The sequence below is a fragment of the Furipterus horrens genome, unplaced genomic scaffold (genome assembly GCF_987537825.1).
Source record: "Furipterus horrens unplaced genomic scaffold, mFurHor1.1.pri manual_scaffold_10, whole genome shotgun sequence".
Taxonomy (NCBI): domain Eukaryota; kingdom Metazoa; phylum Chordata; class Mammalia; order Chiroptera; family Furipteridae; genus Furipterus; species Furipterus horrens.
Window position 1 is genome coordinate 5,623,033 of NW_028327180.1, and position 19,385 is coordinate 5,642,417.

The 19,385-nt window shown below is 42.4% G+C and overlaps 1 protein-coding gene across 1 annotated transcript; it reads right to left on the reverse strand.

Moving 5' to 3' along the window:
• Positions 1 to 1,845: 1,845 nt before the first annotated feature.
• PGRMC2 (progesterone receptor membrane component 2) lies at positions 1,846 to 17,122 on the reverse strand. Its single transcript, XM_090288595.1, has 3 exons — positions 16,680 to 17,122; positions 4,178 to 4,333; positions 1,846 to 3,037 (listed from the first exon to the last, which is right to left on the reverse strand). Exons 1-3 carry the CDS (start codon positions 17,095 to 17,097, stop codon positions 2,940 to 2,942), a joined length of 672 nt encoding a protein of 223 aa, XP_090144721.1. The 5' UTR covers positions 17,098 to 17,122; the 3' UTR covers positions 1,846 to 2,939.
• Positions 17,123 to 19,385: the final 2,263 nt, after the last annotated feature.

Consider the following 19,385-nt stretch of genomic DNA (forward strand, 5'->3'; position numbering starts at 1 on the left):
TCAATGTCACATTTTCTAGAGAACAACTTTCTCCAGTACTGGTTCAATAAATTAAGTTTGGCTTTCTAGGTTTTGAGTAGAGGTATGTATGTCAGATTATCCAGATTTATGAAAAGGCATGTAGAATTACTGTCAGGAAAACACAAGCAGCCTTAGCACCTCTCAAGGTTTTAAAAACTGGATCTGGATCTGGATCTGGATCTGAATGGGTTCATTCCCTTGTAGAGAGAAACCAGCTAGTACAATACAGTGTCGATTTTATTTGGGAAACATGCCAATTTGGAGATGCTATCAAAACATAAAAATCTGAATAAAAATTTACTTTTAATCAGATTTTTATGTGTAACTTATCTGTAACTCAGAAAAGAAGTTTAGGGAATGATACAAAACGAAATAACAGAATCCAACCCAAATTATCCAAGAGTAAATTCCATGTCCATGCCTCTTTTAAGTGGATGACAAAGAGGGACAATATAATCTGAAGAGATTAGCGCGGTGTTTCTCAAACATGCCCAGCCATAAGAATTACCCAAAGCACTTCTTACAGATGGTCTAGGACCCACTCTCTTTCTAGTCTGGCTCCCTGGGTGTAGGTTTTGACTGGGGACAAGGCTTTGTGTTTTTAGCACCCCAGGCATTCAGACCATCAGGCAAGTCAAGGAAACAGTGGCTGAGGGGGAGAAGAGCAGTACCCGCCTCCCATGACCTTCCTCCACACCTGCCCGACATCCTGCCTGAGGATGGGAAACACTCAACTGAAAGGGAGCAGTGGTCTACAGAACACGGTTTATTGCAAGTCCAAACACAGAATTACTCATTTTCCTTAACACGCTGCGCAATTTTTACTGCATGAACATTTAGGGTTTCTGTATTCACAAGTGCATGTTTATTTCTGAACTGTAGGCTCAAATGATTCATATATATATATATATATATATATGTATCAGTTTAATAGAGGACACATACTTATAACAAATTTGTTTAGAAAATATTTTACATAAAAACACAGAAAGCATTTACTAACACTTTTGTCGTTACAACCCGTCTTCAGCTAAGATTTGGCTGAAGTTCATCCCTTTCTACAAAACATTCCAAGACGGAGTACAGTAGAATGCAGTACAGCAAGTCCTCGACTTAACATCCTCGACAGGTTCTGCAACTTTAAATGACAGCCGACGAAACCAGTTTCACACAGGCTAAGTGACAGAAACGAGAGTTAGGTTCCTATGGCATCTCTTCAATCTTATAATGAAATGGCATTCAACAAAATGATGTCATCTGAGGACCTGCTGTATTTCACATACTTAAGCTTATTGCAGTTAAAATTTCTCCTTTCTTGGATGGCTTCCGCATATATTATACTCATAAAGCAGGAGACTTGAACTGATGACTTATAAATGTAATGTCTTTTTTGGTGTAACTTGTCCCAACTAAGAACCAAATAGTCATGATGAAATCGGATAACTGACATAAGGTTTTTTTCCAACAACAGAAGAATTTAGTACCTGTTGGTATAATATCCTTTATTGTTTTTGTGCCCAATAATTACCACCTAAAGTGCTATTACTTCTAATATAATCAGTTGGCATCAAAATATAAAGTAAAAATATGTACATTTTTATGTATCAATTCTTACCTGAATAACCTCAGATCTCTTCAAGTGCTCCACCAAGTGGGATTTCTTCCTAAAGTCACAGTGACTGTGGTACAATGGGTACAACTTGGTTAACCAGCGCCTGCTCTTTCATTTCCAAGACTCTTCCTTATCTTGAATCAAGAGCACGATCTTTAATACCATAGCATAATGCACTGGCTTACAGTTTGTATATAAAGTCCAACTCGAGCTTATTTTGGTTTATTACACATGCTTTATTAAAACGGTACTGGTATTTACAGTATCTGCAGAGTCCCTTCCGAGGCGCTCATACACTCACACGCACCCATACGACATTCACACTACGGCTCCATGCACCCACTCTAGTGAGCTGTGAGGGTCAGACTCCTAAAATTAGGCAGCTGTTGGGGGACAGAGTTGTTGATTTGGTTTTCAATTTTTCTGAAAAGAGAAAAGCACAGGGGAATGCGTTTGGCCATTACAATGCGAATTAAGTTTGTGTGTATTAACATACGTGGCAGTAACACTGAATGTTCCTTTTACATTCTCTATACACAGAGTGACATCAAGGTTTTGCGGTCAACAGAATATTCCAACTTCGGTCTCAATGCTGCTTGTAGTGACTTCTGAACTCATATAGGGGCTTTCCCTAAAAATAATTCAAGTCTATGTAAGTGAAATAAGGCACAATTAATATTGATCTGATCTAGTGGAAGGGACGGAATGGAAACTATTGCAAATGATCTTACTGTTGGGGTGACTGAAATCCACTTGAAATCCTGTCTGCTAATATCCAAAGGTTTCTTAGAAATAAAGTTTTTTTCCTTTTCCCTGACAAAACCCAACAAGAGAACTTTGGGATTCACGCTTTAACGTTCCAGCAGCCTAAACTACTCCCACTGGGGTGCGCCCGCCTCTCGTCCCCAGACCCCACCCCCACAGCACTAACGCGGGGCAGCACGGGCACAGGAGCCCCGCTGTCCGCAGTCTGTACGCTGACGCGGCAAACACGCATCCGGGCGTCCTTCCCCACCCAAAAGAACAAGTCACCTCGTAACTTTCTTGCTCTTAAAAAAAGTAACCCCTGTCTCCTTCTTTTCAGGATGATGAAGCCCCAACCAGACATTACACACAACTGCAACGAATGAGTTTGGCAGCATAAATAATGTCTAGTCTTCCAATCTTCTTAGACTCGTTTAGCTTGTACACAATCTGTTGAATGTTTTTTGCAGCAGGTAAACCAAATCCAAAGACACTGGACATTCTGTGAAAAGGAGTAAGAATTGCAGTTCTGAAGGCCCCTGACTTTGGTTGTTTACAAAGTTCAATCCTGTTTATTGTGGTCCTTGGTATCTTCTTCGTCTGTATATTCTGATGGTTCTTCTCCTGGTTTTAGCAGTCTGCCTACATAATCATATTTTTCTGAAAGACACATCAAAAGAAAATCAGTAGTGATCACATCTGTTTCACTATTCCATTATGCAGCAGGGAAGGCATCTGCCCCTTCTGGAATCACAGAGCATAAGCTAAATTTTTCCTGCTGCTCACCTTGGTTGGTCTTTGTACTCATGTAAGGCTTGAACAAAAGAAAACAGGGTTAGGGAGCTTACACAGCTTGGGAACTGTGCTTTGCAGGACAGTGTTCCATACTACCAAGCAGTCAAGGGCACTGCATCCGAGTCACTTAGGCGTCTTTTTAAAAACCCGTGAATGTCCAGGACACATCTCAGAGCTACTTATCGCAGGCTCTTGGGTTAGGTCTGGAGACGTAATCTGAAACTGGTCTCTGTTGTGCACTGTGAGTCTCAGACTAGGTCCCTAAATCTTAATAGCCCAAAGTATTACAAGTAAAGAAACAAGGTGGCAACATAGGGCATTTTTAAGCCATTTAAAACCTATAAATATATTGAGCTTTATACAGAACAGAGATGAAATAAAATGTACTATTCTTTCCTCTATCAAATTTTCTTAGTCCTGTTACACTGCCTGTTTTTATGTCACCAGGTACTTAATGTAGGACATTGCTATGTCCAGGCTGATACACTTTCAGCTATTTCTTGGTCAGGAATCTGAACCTAGGTTAATGGGATTAATTGACAAGCCAAGAGGAGAAGACAGGAGGATTTTCTACTGTAGAATCAGGACAAGTGCCAAGAAGCTAGAAGGATCTGGAGGTCACACAGGGCCAGCATGTCACAAAGGTGATAACTGAGGTCACAAGGGTAAAATCAATAAAAGCACTTAGAATAAATTATAATTATACTATCACATTAGTAACCAGTTCAGTCTTAAATATAAAACTGCATTTAAAAAAATTATACCCTAATAAACAAGCCTTATACCAGTAAAGGTATCACAATTTTTGTTAGTCTTATAGTTTGTAAGAAGTCAATTTAAATTTGGATTTTATAAATCCTATATAACAATTATATTGCTATATCAAATAATGATGGCGATAAAAACATACAGCATCCTTGGGCTCTTAAAAGAATGTGAACTAGCATTCCCTTTTTTTTGGCCATAAATTTAGTATTTACAAAGAACCCAACAAAATGAAGGTACCTTTAAACTGCATTTCCCATTCTCGAACACTCTCCATTTGTACAGCATTCAAATCTGAGAGATCGTCATATTCCTCTTTAAGTGCGTCTTTATCTAGGCAAAATGTTGCCAGTCCTCTGGAGGCGTCCCTACCAGCAAATATTCCATATGGACCCGCTGGGGGGAGAAAAGAAATTATTTAGATTACCCAACAAAACTTTAGAATGTCTCAAAGGAAAAAGTCAAATAAAAGAAACCTCATAATGACTCATATATGGTACACAACCTTAATTTCAAAACATGCACAGATACTACATGAGATAATGAGAAAAAATTTCTTGGAAATGTGCTTTTTGGCTAAAGTAAAGCTTTTCACTGAAAATTAAAACCTTAAATTTCAATTATTTCAAATACCCCAAGAATTGTCTTCAAAGATGAAGACTGTGAGGTATTAGGGAGAACCGGAAATTTGAGCCATTAAGTTTGGAAGCCAGTTTGCTTCCAAATGATGCTTTACTGATTGCTGTTGATTAATTGTGGCATATAAAGATAACTGACAGAACAGCCACTGGGTAAGTACTATGTAAAGACTCAAGCGAACTGTGGATCTAAAACTTTTTTTCCTCCTGTCCGGTGCAGGATGCATTCTGTGAGGGCCGAAACGGAATCACCTCTGTGCTCAGTGACTGCTGCAGGTGCCCAGCCCAGTGATGGGCAACAGGTCTTTGCGGAATAAATGGTTTGATCAGAAGTATGACCCATCTTCAAAACAACTCACCTGATTACCATAATATACTCACAATTATCTATATAAACTATGAGAAGTTATTAAATAACATAATGGTGTTCATTTGTCACTACTTTTGAGAACTAGCTTACAAAGAACAGTTATTCTCAGTGACAAAAAATTATTAGCATTCTGTCCAAGGAATCACGAACCACCCTCTCTAGGAGGACTGGCATGATTCATGTGCTGACAGAGTCCCTGCACCATCCAGGCCTAGCACAGTGCCTACATGCCTATGAAGTGGGAGCATAATACATTTCTTCCAAATGAATTAGCTGCAGTTCCAAATAAAGAGAAACTAGTTAGACTCTGACCCTTTACACAGATTCACTTATGGTAACTAAAAGCTCCACCGAAATACAGGTTAAAAAGACCCTTCAGTTGCTGAAAATTGAAACACCCTAATTTTCTACATCAAGAAATTGGTTAAACAAATTAGAGTATGTTAATTTAATGGAATAGTATATAGCTATCAAAAAGAATGAGGTAACTATATGTAGACATAAAAAAAGTCTATTATATGTTAACTGGAAAAAGCAATTCAGACATACATGTATATGTCTATATATATACATATATGATGATTCACTTTGAATTAAAGGATATACATGTATGTACATTTTACACTGTATATGCATGAAAAACACCAGGAAGAATACAGACCAAACACTTAACAGTGGCAATGTTTCTGGGGGATAGAGGGGAAGTTTTTACTTCATATAATTGGTAAAGTCTGGCTACTGAAAAAAATGATTTTTATAATAACCTTTTAAGAGTTCATTCTGTCTTCATGTTAGGCTACAGAGCATGTAGATGTTTCCATTTAAAATGTCTTAAGAATTACATGCTAATAGATATATAATTTTTTTAAAGATTTTATTTATTTTTAGAGAGAGGGAAAGGAAAGGGAGAAAGAGAGGAAGAGAAACATTGATGTGTGTGGCTGCCTCTCACATGCCCCCAACTGGGGACCTGGCCCGCAACCCAGGCATGTGCCCTGACTGGGAACTGAACCAGCGACCCTTTGGTTCCCAGGCCGGTGCTAAAACCACTGAGCCACATCAGCCAGAGCGATATATAATGTTTTAAAAGAAAAAATATCTATCTTGAGTCTGAAAGCTATCCATACATAACAAAGGTTAATTTAGAGAAAATAATTTTAGAACAAGAATTATTAGTTTAATTGAGCAACAGAGCAGTCAGTAAGAGCTACTGCCCAGCTAACCGAATGAAGTATTTTCTAAAGAGAACTAAAGTAGAAAAAACTGGAAATTCCTTGATTTTTAATGTTTGTAACATTTAGGAAATTAAAGGTTATGGGTCAGAAAACAATTGTACTTTTCAGAGTAGAATTCAAAAATTTAGACAAAAATCTAAACATTTATGAACATTAATCTGATTTACAGGAAGTACTGCACCATAAAGCTCACCAAATGTAAGAAACTCACAGTCTGCAAAATGTACTGCACGCAACCAGAAGAGGCATGAACAATAAAATTTAAAAGTAGCATTATTATATATTAACACATTAATAAGAAAATAAACATATTACTTCTAGTACAGTATTATATTTTTTATCCTGCTTTTCCCATTCTTAAGTATTTTCCATATTGCTACTTAATATTAAGTGACTGTTACAATGATCATTTAATGATTCTGTATTTCCTAATGAATTTATTTAATCATTCTATTAAATTAAAATGGGAGAGAATTAAACAAGAAAGGCTACAGCCACCAGCAGCTTTTCTTAGCATTCTGTTGTAGGATTTCCCTCCCTGGCCCACAGTTCAGTCTACTTCGGGGACTTCAGAGTCTAAACCGTAAAATACATCTCAATTGTAAAAAGAAAAGAACAGATGAGCATCAGAAATATAACAATCGGAAAACCCTTCATCTTTGAGCATGTTAATATATACCAATATCTTCTCTAGTAAAATTCTCTGTCGGCTTCCCTAAGGAAGCCTCAACAATGAAATGAATGTAAAGACAAAACTTCACAGAACATGTTTTTAGATGGCTAACTTAGTAAGAATAAACGTGAGTCAACAATTATTAACTCAAGCCTCAATCTACACAAAACGTTTTGCTAACTTGTAACAGAAAAGAATTATTTAGTGATTAACTTAGTTCCCCACTCTCCAAACTATATTAAGCTGTCTTCTCCATAAGTTTAAAATTTCCCTCAGGAAACATTTAGCTTCCGAAAAGATGTTTTTGTTAAGTTTTCTTTACTCTTTCCTGTAAGACCATAAAAAACATAACATTAAGAACTGGAGTTGGAACTGGACAGGTTGATCAGAAAAAGGAGGAGTTGAGGTCTGATTAAAGTCCATTTCTCTGCGTTCATAGTACAACCAGAAGCATACTGAGAGGTCAGCAATCCTACCCCATTCCACTATCCCTTACATGTTACCTTACATGTTCCTGGTCCCAGTATGTTAGTAATTAGTTTATACAGCCCATGTAGAATGAGAATTCTAAGGTGAAAAAACAGCATAGATTTACTTACTATCTAGTGGAATACAGTAAACAGTAAAAATACTAAGTGTTGGAGGAAGAAAAAATCCCCAAGTGCAAGAAATCTTAAGTATGATACAAAACACAGCAGCCACGAAAAGAAGATAAATTTCAATACATAAAACTAAAATTTTTTGTGTGGTTTGTAAAACACCATAAACTAAAAAGAAATAATTCTGAAAGACACGTGCAGCAAAGGTTGATCTATTTTTTAAAGAATACCTAAAATCTATAAGAAAAGACCAATATTATGATTGAAAAACTGTGGCAAAGAATAAATAAACCTAATTGCAGGAAAGAAAACATAAATGACTCAAAATTTTGAAGAGTCCAACCTCACTAAGAAAAAGAGAAATGTAAACTCAGACTGACAAAGACCAAGAAGTTTAATATCACATTTTTGACAAGGGGATGAAAAATAGGCATTTTCATGGGCCTGTAAATTGGTCCAACTTCTCTGGTGGGCAATTTAGAAAAAAGTACCCAAATTAAAAATGTGTGAGCACATACCCTAAAACATAGTAATCTTGCTTCTAGGAATTTATTTTATAGATAATTATAATTTCACTCACATGTGTAAAATGCCATGTACAGGAATATTTATCATAGTACCATGCAAAACAAGAGACTAGAAACAATTTAGATGTTCATTAATAAGTAGGCTGTTAAGTTATAATATAGTCATAAAATAGAACAATGCATATATTCAAAAGAATGAAAGGCTCTCAAGATATTAAAATATGGTTAAAGGTTCGTATAGTATGCTTCAATTAGTGTGGGGAAGGAGAGTACACACCCACACGCTTGCACCTGCAGAGAAAGCTCTGGAACAATCCTCAGACTGGTTCCTCACCTCTAGGGAGGGGACCCTGGTGCCTGCGTTGGGGAAGGCAACTTACTTGTCACTATGTATCCTTTGAAGTGTTCTCTAGCGTGAGCATGTATTACCTAATAAAAAAAGGTGTTTTGTTTTCCATTAGGTGCTATTTTGGAACATACTCCACATCACTCTACAGTTAAACTTCCACAACCCAGGGCTCGCAGCACACCACAGGAAATGCGCCAAGGAACAGAAAGATAGTAATTGCTGAAGGTAAGTTTGCAATGAAAATTATAAACGACCTGAAGAAACAAACCGCCCCGGGGGAGTGTAGCTGACAAACGCGACAACCAGCATCCCAAGAATAAGATAACAGAAGCAGCTTAAAGAACTATCGTATGTTTGCTTAAAATTACTAAGAAATTAAGAGACGGAACATAAGGAAAGATTGAGAAACATGATAGGCAGTTCGAAAAGCTGAAGTGTACCTGAGCTCCAGAGGGAAGGGTCAAGAGAATGGGGAGGCAATAACTGAAGAAGTAACGGGTTCATGTTTTCTAAAATAAGTGAATAGCACACATCTTTACATTTCAGCAGAGTCGGGAACGTGTTAAAAAAATAAAACCCTGACTGGACAAATCCTAGTAAAAGAGAACTCCAAACGCAAAGGGAAAAAAGTCTCAACAACAAGGAAGTTCTCAATTACATGTTCTTGATAGATTCTTGGAAACTGCAACATTAATGAATGAGGTACCACAAAGCCAATTTTACCACAGGTAACTGATAGAGGCAAGATTTAAGTTCCTATAGCATATTTCTGGTCACAAAAAACTCTCCAAACCTCTAAAGACTCAAATGACTTGTAATATTGAGCACTAAAATAAATGTGAACTCGATAAACGTAACTGAGGAAAGATGAATGAAAACGAGAATTCTTTCCAACCCGTGTATTCTCCAGTTGTGGATCAGGGTGGTCCCAGCATTTATCCCGGGCCCCAGTGCAAGAAGGGACCCCCTCTGGACAGGACACCGTCCATCACAGGGGCAGCTCAACACCCACACTCACTCAGACCGGGGCACTGTCAACATCCCATTCACCTACCGTGCACAACTTTGGGGTGTGGAAGGAAAGCAAGTCCCCAGACATGGGGGGAACATGCCAACTCCGCAGAGAGTGGCCCCAGCTGGGAATCAATTTTTTTTTCTCATCTACGTTGTAAAAAAATAACATTGAACAAATCGGTTATTTGAGGACCTGCTATACAACCAAAGGGGAAAAACATATTAATCAAAAGAATGAAAAACCTAAAGACTTAAAGCAGAAGACAACAGCATCATATCACTGACAATTTTAGGTACAATAACAATCTACAGTTTTATATCCTAAAACTATACTATTATTCCTGAATGAGGGAAGACAGAATCAGAATTTTTTTCTACCGATGGAAAACCATAGGATGTACCTCACTAAAATGAAAACTGAACCCTGAACAAAGGAGTAAGATGAAAGAAACAGCAGTTAATGAAGAACTATGCTGCCCTGCCTGGTGTGGCTCAGTGGAATAAGCGCCCGCCTGTGAACCGAAAGGTCGCTGGTTCAATTCCCCATCAGGACACATGCTTGCGTTGTGGTCCAGGTCCCCAACTGGGGGCGTGAGAGAGGCAACCAATTGACGGATGTAAAAATAAGACATAACAGATTGGTTGAAAGTAAAAGGATGGAAAAAGAAACACAGAGGTACTACTAATCAAACAAAGGTTGAAGTCAAATCTGGAAACAAGGAAGTAGCACTGTAATGAAATCCCCGCAACTCCTTCTTAATACAGTGATACCTCGGCTAACGAGTGACCCTGCTAACGAACTTTTCGGCTAACGAAGGTTTTTTTCGCTGTTTTCAGATGTGGCTATGGAAGGTTTTAGTGGATGTGCGCACTACCGTAAAGCAGCAAACATGAACGGTCAGGCCACTCCAGGAGTTTATCTTTTCCGTCTGTGTGTGTGTGACAAAGACATGAGCCGACCGCATCACACAGGAGAGACCCACCAACCTGACTGAGTTGTTTACGTCGAGACAGAAGTGAGATGCCTGATAACGTAAGCTGCCCCGGATCTGATGACGATGTGCTGTCATGGTGTAAAGATCGTCAGTTTTGCATTCTACTTTTCATTCTCCTTCATCCATTTGGGTAGCTGTTCATCTCAACTTTTGGTAAGTTTTTGCCCTTGTAGAGTGTGCTTTTTTATTTTATAAAACTTATCTTTAAATAGTGGGAAGCATCCAGAACGAATTAAATGGTTTTCTATAGAAACCTACGGAAAATCACATTTCGGCTAACAAAGATTTTGGCTAACGAATGTGATTCTGGAACAAATTATCTTTGTTAGCCGAGGTATCACTGTATTTAAAAATGGATCTGAAATCCCATAGCAAAGATCCTGAGACAAGACGCAGGTTCTCAGCATGCAGTGATGTCTGTCATGGGTATGGGGAGGGGGCAGGCAGCGGGTCATAGACAGAAAGAACTATTAAAAGAATGTGAATGGCTAACTCTACCCTTCTTCCAGCTTTAATAACATCTTCTGCCCTCAAACATGCTTTAAGCTATCCTTTTATACTGTGCAACAGTATTTAACACAAATATAATTTCCTCAAAGATTAAAAACAATAGAATAATGTTGAACTCAGAGGAACCAACCAAGTAGGTATTGTAGAAAAAACTAGTATACTCTTGAGCAGACTATTAAAACTCACCAGAAAGCCAAGCTGGCCCTTTTATCTTACTGGTAGGCAATGGATGTGAATGGGCATTAAGCTCTAACAACAGACCCAGTTGGCTGGCAAGAAGCTGGGATGAGAGCTGGGTACTGTACATAGGACATCCATGAAGGAGTAGGTCAAGTTGGGCCTGGTCTGTATGTTACAATTCTTGCTTCAATTACAATTTTGCAAATTGTAAGTGAACATATTAAAGATAATGTTAAACAAAAAGAAAAGGAAAAACACTTGAAACATACATGTGTTCCCTTCACCAACCTCCCAAATACTAGACATCTCATCAGGTACTTCTCATTATGATTTATTTTTCTTTCCAGTGTAATTTAAAAGTTAAGTTGAACCCTGGCCCAGTAGCTCAGTTGGTTACACCACTGTCCATATGCCAAGGTTGGGGTTTGATCTCTGTCAGGGCACATACAAGAATCAACCAATAAATGCAGAAATAAGTGGAACAACAAATCAATGTTTCTCTCTAATCAATAAATTAAAAAAAAGATTAAAGTTAAGTTGAAGAAAATACAGCTTCAGTATATATCAAAATACTCTACATAGATTAATGGGGAAATAATATATCTAAATTTCAGAAACACGGGATAAACAATTAGATATGTAAATTGTACATTATCTTTTGCCACCTTAAAGAATTAAAAAAAAAAAAAAAGTGGTTTTAGTAGAGTTCCACTGCAGTAATATTAAATCAAATTATTGAAAATTATACTACCTGGGGCTTCCAGTCAAGATGGAGGTCTAGGTAAACACGCTTTGCCTCCTTGCACAACCACAGAATTATAATCAGATCTCAAAAACAAGTAACAACCAGAATCGTCCCCTCTCCCACCACAAACAGAGCCACAAAGCGGTGAAGCGGGTGGCCCCACTCTGGCAATTACCTAAGGCTCTGCCCCACACAATTTACAAGTGCCTCTGCTAAATAGTCCAGGCTACTAAGGGAGTAAAAGCAGCTCTACCTAATACACAGGAACATACACAGGGAGGCTGCCAAATTGAGGAGACAAAGAAATATGGCCCAAATGAAGAACAGAACAAAACCCCAGGAAAAAAACTAAACAAAATGGAGACAGCCAACCTATAAGATGCGGAGATCAAAACATTGATAATGAGAATGCCCAGAGAACTCAGAGTACGGCAAAGAAATAAAGGTTACACGAAGTGAAATAAAGAAAAATATACAGGGAACCAACAGGGAAGGGAGGAAGCCAAGGTTCAAATCAACAATTTGGAAAAAAAGGAAGAAACAAACATTCAACAAGAACAGAGAGAAGAAACAAGTATTCCAAAAAAAATGAGGAGAGGCTTAGGAACTTCTGAGACAACTTTAAACGTGCCAACAATCAAATCATAGGGGTGCCAGAGGAGAAGAGGAAGAGCAAGAAATTGAAAGCTTACTTGAAAAAATAATGAAAGAAAACTTCCCTAATTTGGTGAAGGAAAGAGACATACTAATCCAGGAAGCACAGAGTCCCAAACAAGCTAGACCCAAAGAGGACCACACCAAGACACATCAAAATTAAAATGCCAAAGGTGAAAGATAAAGAGAGTATCTTAAAAGCAGCAAGAGAAAAGCAGAGAGTTACCTACAAAGGGATGCCTATAAGATTATCAGCTGACTTGTCAAAAGACACTCTGCAGGCAAGAAGGGACTGGCAAGAAGTATTCAAGGTGATGAAAAGCGAGGACCTACAACCAAGATTACTCTATCCAGCAAGGCTGTCATTTAGAATGGAAGGGCAGATGAAGTGCTTCCCATACAAGGTAAAGCTAAAGGAGTTCATCATCACCAAGCCATGATTATATGAAATGTTAATGGGACTCATTTAAGAAAAAGAAAATCAAAACTATGAACATTAAAATGACAGAAAATTCACAACTATCAAAAAGGAATCTAAATTAAAAAGAACAGCAAAAACTAAGCAAACAACCAGAACAGGAACAGAATCATAGGTATGGAGATCATTTGGAGGGTTACCAGCTGGGAGGGGGAAGAGGGAGAAATAGGGAAACACTGCAAGGATCAAGAGGCATAATTGGTAGGAACACAATAGACGGGGGATGTTAAGAACAGTACAGGCAAAGCAGAAGCCAAAGAACACACACACACAGCCCACGGACATGAACTAAGGGGGGGACTGCTAGAAGGAAAGGGGGTACCAGGTGGAGGGGAGCAAAGGGGGGGAAATTGGGACAACTGTTAACAGCATAATCAATAAAATATACTTTAAATAAATATATAAAGCTAACTAAATAAGTAAAATTATACTATCTGTTTGAATCTTCCTAATCTATTGACTCTGGAACCCTTGAAGTTACATTATGATACAATGTGACGGGATGGCTTGCAAAGCCAGTTACACTGGGTTTGATTTCTAGCTTTGCCACTTACTAAATATGTAACTTTGGGCAAAACCTCTCCAAGTTTATTTCCACATTTGTAAAATGAGAACATCTTCAGAGACGGAAATACCCTAAAGAGTGCATTGTTCAATATGGCAGCCGTGTGGCTACTGAGCACTGAAATGTGGCTAGTGTGACTAACTCTCTTTGCAATTATATTTAGTCTAATTAATTTAAAAAGTGTGTGGCTACTGTACTGGACAGCCAAAGATAAGGCGACGAAAGTGTGTTTCTTCTGAGGCTTTAAACGCTCATGGGAACCAGAAGAGGGTATAAAAACACAGCAGTAAGATAGACTCTACCAGTTTATCCCAAAAAGCAGTTTACCTGAAATAGTGTAGATAGCATTTGTGGTCAAATATATCTGGATGTGAATGCCATGTCTGTGTGAGCCAAGCCAATTTACCAAAACCTCAGACTCCCCCCTGAGGGGCAGGAACACCTACTACTGTCACTGAGGCATCATGCAGATGACAAATTAATGGATCTGATGTACTGAACTGGAGGTGCTTAACAAACTGGTTTTCCTTCTCCCACATTCATTGTTTCTCACATGACCACTTTCCCTCACATGCTGACCAAGTGCACGAACTGTTACTAAATTTAATACTGACAAATGCAGTTAATGTCAATCGTTTGCCAACATGTGATTATCCACTAATTGTCAATATTTCATTTTTTTAAGATCCTGAAATTTAAAAATGACCCAAAGAAGTACCTTTAACATAGAAAAAAGAAAGGAAGGAAGGAAACATAAAGAAAGGAAGGAAAGGAAGGAAGGAAGGAAGGAAGGAAGGAAGGAAGGGAGGGAGGGAGAGAGAAAGAACAAACCCTCAGAAAACAATCTGAAACCATTATTGTAAACTGGGAGTAGATACTGGCTAGGCATAGAAAGGAGGTTTTCTGTTGCCTTTAGTTCATTCTTTCAAGCTACTAAGATTCTCAAATAAAAATTACTGCTTCTGAATTATTCTGCCACTGAACTGCTTAACTGATTGGAGGATGAAAATAAAAATTAAAACAGAAACTGATGTTGTATTTGTTTCATAGCCAGAAAACTGGCTTCAAGACTTATGCAAAGTGCTACATCTTTTACATATTCCAAGTCCATAAAAATGATCTAGCTACCTTTAAGGTTCCTTTCAATAGTAAAATATTCTAAATATCTCTATTAGGTTGGTGATCAGTAAATACCTAGAATAAAATATTGACTATCACTCTCAGGCTGTTTATCAGGACACGGGAATTGGTGGAAGCTAACCTAAAACTGACTTCTCTGTTGTTATCTGAGGAGTCCCCTCACTGCTCAAGCCACACAAAGGCTATCTACATTACACCTATGACTCGTATCTTAATTTTTAATTTCTGTGGCAGAACATTTGCCACTGGAGGCTGCCAAACTGTGCCTATGACTCTCTCCTAGCTATTTTCAGATAGTGGCAAGGCATAACATGTAAGGGCCAATCTGCTTCTTTGCACTAAACTTTGTTTGCTTCACTGTCAGCTTAGACCGGGGTGACAAAGGCAGATCTTTTAGTTGGGTAAGCCCTATAATTAAAAAACCTAAATTTCTAGTCACTGAACACATTTTGATATCAATGGGGAAAATTTTTAGGCACAAAATACTGTATAGATCCTTACTAAAAAAAAAAAAGTAACTTTTTAATTTGGTCTGTGGGTCTAAACACTGTACTTTGGCCCTATTTTCTTGTCTCACATGCTCTTAAATAAACAAACACGTATTAACCATTTCAGCTGATATAAGCCATCTGTTTTTCATATTCCTATAACTAGAAGCAAATACTTTATAAGCTATCTTACAACTAAGGTTGAATGTAGACATACACACACAAAAAAACACGCAGCTAAGAAACAGTTCAATACATAAAATCTCCAATTTCTTTTCTCTGTTCTAATGAACACACCAAAGCACTTCTAAACTAGTTTCCAGCCACCACGCACTCAAATCAGAAGTACGTATTTGCAACTGTCAACGACTCATGCACCAACTGACTGAATCGAAGAGGAAACCAACTTGTCTTTAAGACCTGCCAACCCCCTTGACTCCAAGGCTTGGATGTACTCTTCTTGAATAACTCACTCTAGGTCTCTAATTTCATTACTTATTTTTTTACTGGAGTCACTTTTTTAATGCTTAGCATTAGTTACAACACAACCAGGGTGTACAATATTGCTCAATTTTATGGTACACCAGCAGGATCCATGAGTTTGAACTGAAGCTTATTAGCATGATGGGAAATGTATGCTGTAACTGCACAGAAACAGAAGGGCTCCTGCACCAACTACCCTACACACAGTTCCCTGAAAGCCAAGGTCTAACTCTGGTTAACTTGCAGAACTGCTGCGTGGGAGAACGAATGTACAGCTGTTGAAAGTTCCTTCTCCTCTGTGAGAACACAGTAAGTCATTATAAGCGTGTATTTGAATACTTGCCTTCCTACTACAAGATAAGAGACCAGATGAGACTGACATGCCTGCTGGGTGTATGAGCTCCACCCCCAAAACTCTGGGCCACTACCCTTGCTAGTCTTTCTTCAGATCTGCATTCTGGTCTGTCCTCATCCCACATACATTGTTAATCTTGGAAAGCATCTCCCTACAAAAACTGGTTTAAACAAAAAAGTCGGAGGTGTTGCACAGATGCCCAGACTTCACAGGCTAGAGCGTTGGGTCTTGGGACGACGTGTACTAAAACGTGGCCTTACGGGAAACAGCAGTGAGAAAGAGAGATGTGTGGCGAAAAGAGGAGAGAAAGGAAAACTAAATTGCGGGGCCTAGAACTTGAGGTCCCTCCTTTAGAGAGCTCCCCGGTCCCCACCCATCCCAGGAATCAGGCAGCTCGGGAGAGCTGGCGGGGCCAGGCGTCACTGGCGACAACCAAGAGGATTTTGAAAAATTCAGCCCGAGAAAAGGCTGCAAGGAGAAATGGGATGGGACTGGGATGTAAGCTGAGAGCTGCTTCCTGGGGCGACACTGGGCCCCCGACCGTAGGGGGCTGGATTCCGTCCGGAATCTGCGGCTGGGGGTGTGTGCGGGGCGGGCCGTCCCAGGTGCAGCAGCCCAGGCACGGAGGTCCACACTTGGAGGAGGCTGGGCCGACTAACCCGGGGCCCAGGGGCCTCCGCATCCAGAGGGGGCAGCGCTGGAGCCGCGGGGGGTCCTTCCCCTCCTCTTCCAGCTCCTCCTTACCGGGGCCGTAGAACTTGCTGCCTTTGGTCACGTCGAAGACTTTCCCATTGACCGCGAGCAGGATGCGCGGGGTGCGCGACCCGTCGTACTGGCGCAGCTGCTCCAAGCTGAAGTCTCGCTTCTTCATGCGCGGCAGAGCGGCGGCTGGGCTCTCCTCGCCCGACCCTGCCCCGGCGCCCAGACCCCGTCGTCCCCAGCGCACCCACAGCCGGTAGGCCCCCAGCAGCACCAGCGCCACCAGCGCCACGTTCAGCAACATCTCCCCGCCCCCCGTCAGAAGCGTCAAAGCCGCTGCCACCCAACCGCCCTCTTCTGCGGTCGCTCCCGCGCTGCCCGGGCTGCCGCTGCTGCCGTCGCTGCTGCTCTCACTGCCACTCCCCAGGGTGCCTGGCTTCACGTCCCCATCACCCGCCGCCATCACTGCCCGCCAGCACCTTCCTCCTCGTCCCCGCCCCCTGCCCTCCCCAACCCCACGCCCAGCCCCGCCCACCTGGGAGCGTCCCAGCCAATAACGTAAAGGGAGGGGGCGGGGTCATGCCGGCCCCGGATTGGGTGTTGACGGGGTAACGTTGTCTAGGATCTCCCTCCCCCGCCCCTTTTTCGCTGGCCGCGCTCCCGAGCGACGCCCCGCCCACCTCGCCCCACACTTCCCTGCTCTCATTCCTGGCCTCGGCTCTCTGGAGAAGAGCCGGGCGCGACTGAAAAGAAAACGCTGTGCGGGCCGCGCGCGCGCGCATGGGCGGGGCGAGGCCACGGCGCGTGCGCGGGTTCCGGAGCGCCACGCGCTCTCCTTTCCCCGTAACCCCTCCAGGAGGCACGCTCGCTCCGTCCCCTCACTGTGCGCGTGCGCCCCGGAGTCGCTTCCCTTCCCAGCCCTTAGGTACGCGTCCTCGAGCTCCCGCCTGTTTGCGGGCGCTGCGCCCGGGAGCTTCAAGTGCTCCGAGGCCGCGGCGGAGGTGGGGCCCCGCCGGCTGGTGGCTTGTGGGAGGCCGCGACAGTGTCATCTGCCGGCACAAACCGGCGAGGGGCGTCTCTCCCCCGGAGGCCGGGAACGTGGGCGCGCAGACCCCGCTGGCGCCCAGAAGTTTTCGGCGACGAGCCGGTCTCCCTGGCACGGAGAGTGCCCGGAGTCCGCGGCGGGGCCGTTTGGCGTCCGGGACCCACGGGCCGTCGGCGCTGGCCCCGCGCGGCCACTCCCGGTGGTCTGGGCCCCGGCTCCCGGTGCAGAATTCCCCCTCGGGTGTTATGTCACAGGTGTCGTTGCTCCTTCAATCACACCGAAGGTGGTGGAGGAGTGCGCGGGTGAAGTGGCGCTTCTAGACTCTGGTCCCCTCGAGTCCTTGAAGTTCCGGCCTGAGCGGCCCCTCTGAAGCCTCACTGGGGGCCCCTCACCCCAGGCAGTCCGCTCGTCTGCCGTGCGGTCCCCGGCCCCAGTCTGTGGTCTTTGTGTCGCCGAGTCGCACGCGCCCCGGCCGCACAACTGCCCGCTGGGCACTTCCGGTGCGGTGGACGAGTGGCGGTGTGTCAGGGGAGTAGCAGCCTGCCTTTGGCTGAGCAGCCGCCGCGGTGGCGCGGAGACCCGGGCGCACGGTGGGGGCTCAAGAGGGCTCCTTAGGGGAGCGCACGCGGGGGGCTGGGGGAAGAGCAGCGAAGTCTGGGGCGCTAGGTGGTGGCCGGCAGGGTCAGGGATGGGTTCGGGCTGGGCATGGCCGGCTTTGGGGGAGCCGCCGAAGATCCCGAGAGGCACCGGCGTGCGGAGCACTGGGGTCGGGGCAGCAGCGGGACGCCAGTGAGTGCGCGGCCGCGTCTGTGCCACAAGCGAGGCAGGCGTCGGGGCAGGGCGGCTGCCAGCCCTTCAGCAAGGGGCGCGCGGGAGCCTTGCGGGTGCGTCTGTCCCTTCTGCCCCGTGGGCTCCCGTGAAACTATTTGTGGACCCTCACGTTTTCATTTAATACAATTTTGGGTATCGTGAAATACCATTCTATTGACTTCCTTCCCGACCATTGAAACATGTAACAACCATTTTTATCCCTCCCTGAAGGTGCAAAAACAGCCCACAGGCCATAGTTTGCTGATTCTTGCTTTAGAGGTATTTTCTTGAGGCAGAGGGAACTAGTTTGAATTGGGAATAAGGAAAATGACCATAAAATCTGCCCTCCCATCAGTTATAATTTTGGAAGTGAAAGAGGGCACTATTAACCACAGTGGAAGAACAGGAGTAAGATCACATTGCTTTCCCAGGCAAATTGAATGAGTGGTCATCTTAAGGTTACGGGGGAGGACCTGGTAACAAGAGGTGGAGGTGCCAGTGACGGAAACAGGGAGACTGGGAAGAAACTGGTTTTGGGGAGGAGATGGCTGTAGCCGTTCCAGGTGTCATACAGTTGGGACAACATCGACCGGCGGAAACCACCCCAGAGGCTATATATGAGGGAGGACACCCCCCCAAGTCAGAATTTATAAAAAAATTGTGTGTTCCTACATGTTTAAACTCCGGTGGCCTTCAGAGTATTCTCCAATGGATGCAATACACCAATTGAGACATTCTTTCCGCTGCTCAAAACAGTTTTGAACTCATCAATTTTGATGCCATTTAGTGCTTCTGCCTTTTTTTTGTTTCACTTCTTACACATTGGCAAAACATTTATTTCCCTTTGAGGACACTTTTCATTGGGGAAACAACAAAAAAAGTCACTTGGAACAAGA

What these genes read in the sequence shown, in the direction of transcription:
- PGRMC2 (XM_090288595.1), bottom strand. Translation starts at nt 17,097, where the DNA reads ATGGCGGCGGGTGATGGGGACGTGAAGCCAGGCACCCTGGGGAGTGGC. An exon ending in CAGCAAGTTCTACGGCCCCG is followed by an intron (nt 4,334 to 16,679) that starts GTAAGGAGGAGC and finishes TTCTCCCCCCAG; the next exon opens with CGGGTCCATATGGAATATTT. An exon ending in ATGGGAAATGCAGTTTAAAG is followed by an intron (nt 3,038 to 4,177) that starts GTACCTTCATTT and finishes TGTGTCTTTCAG; the next exon opens with AAAAATATGATTATGTAGGC.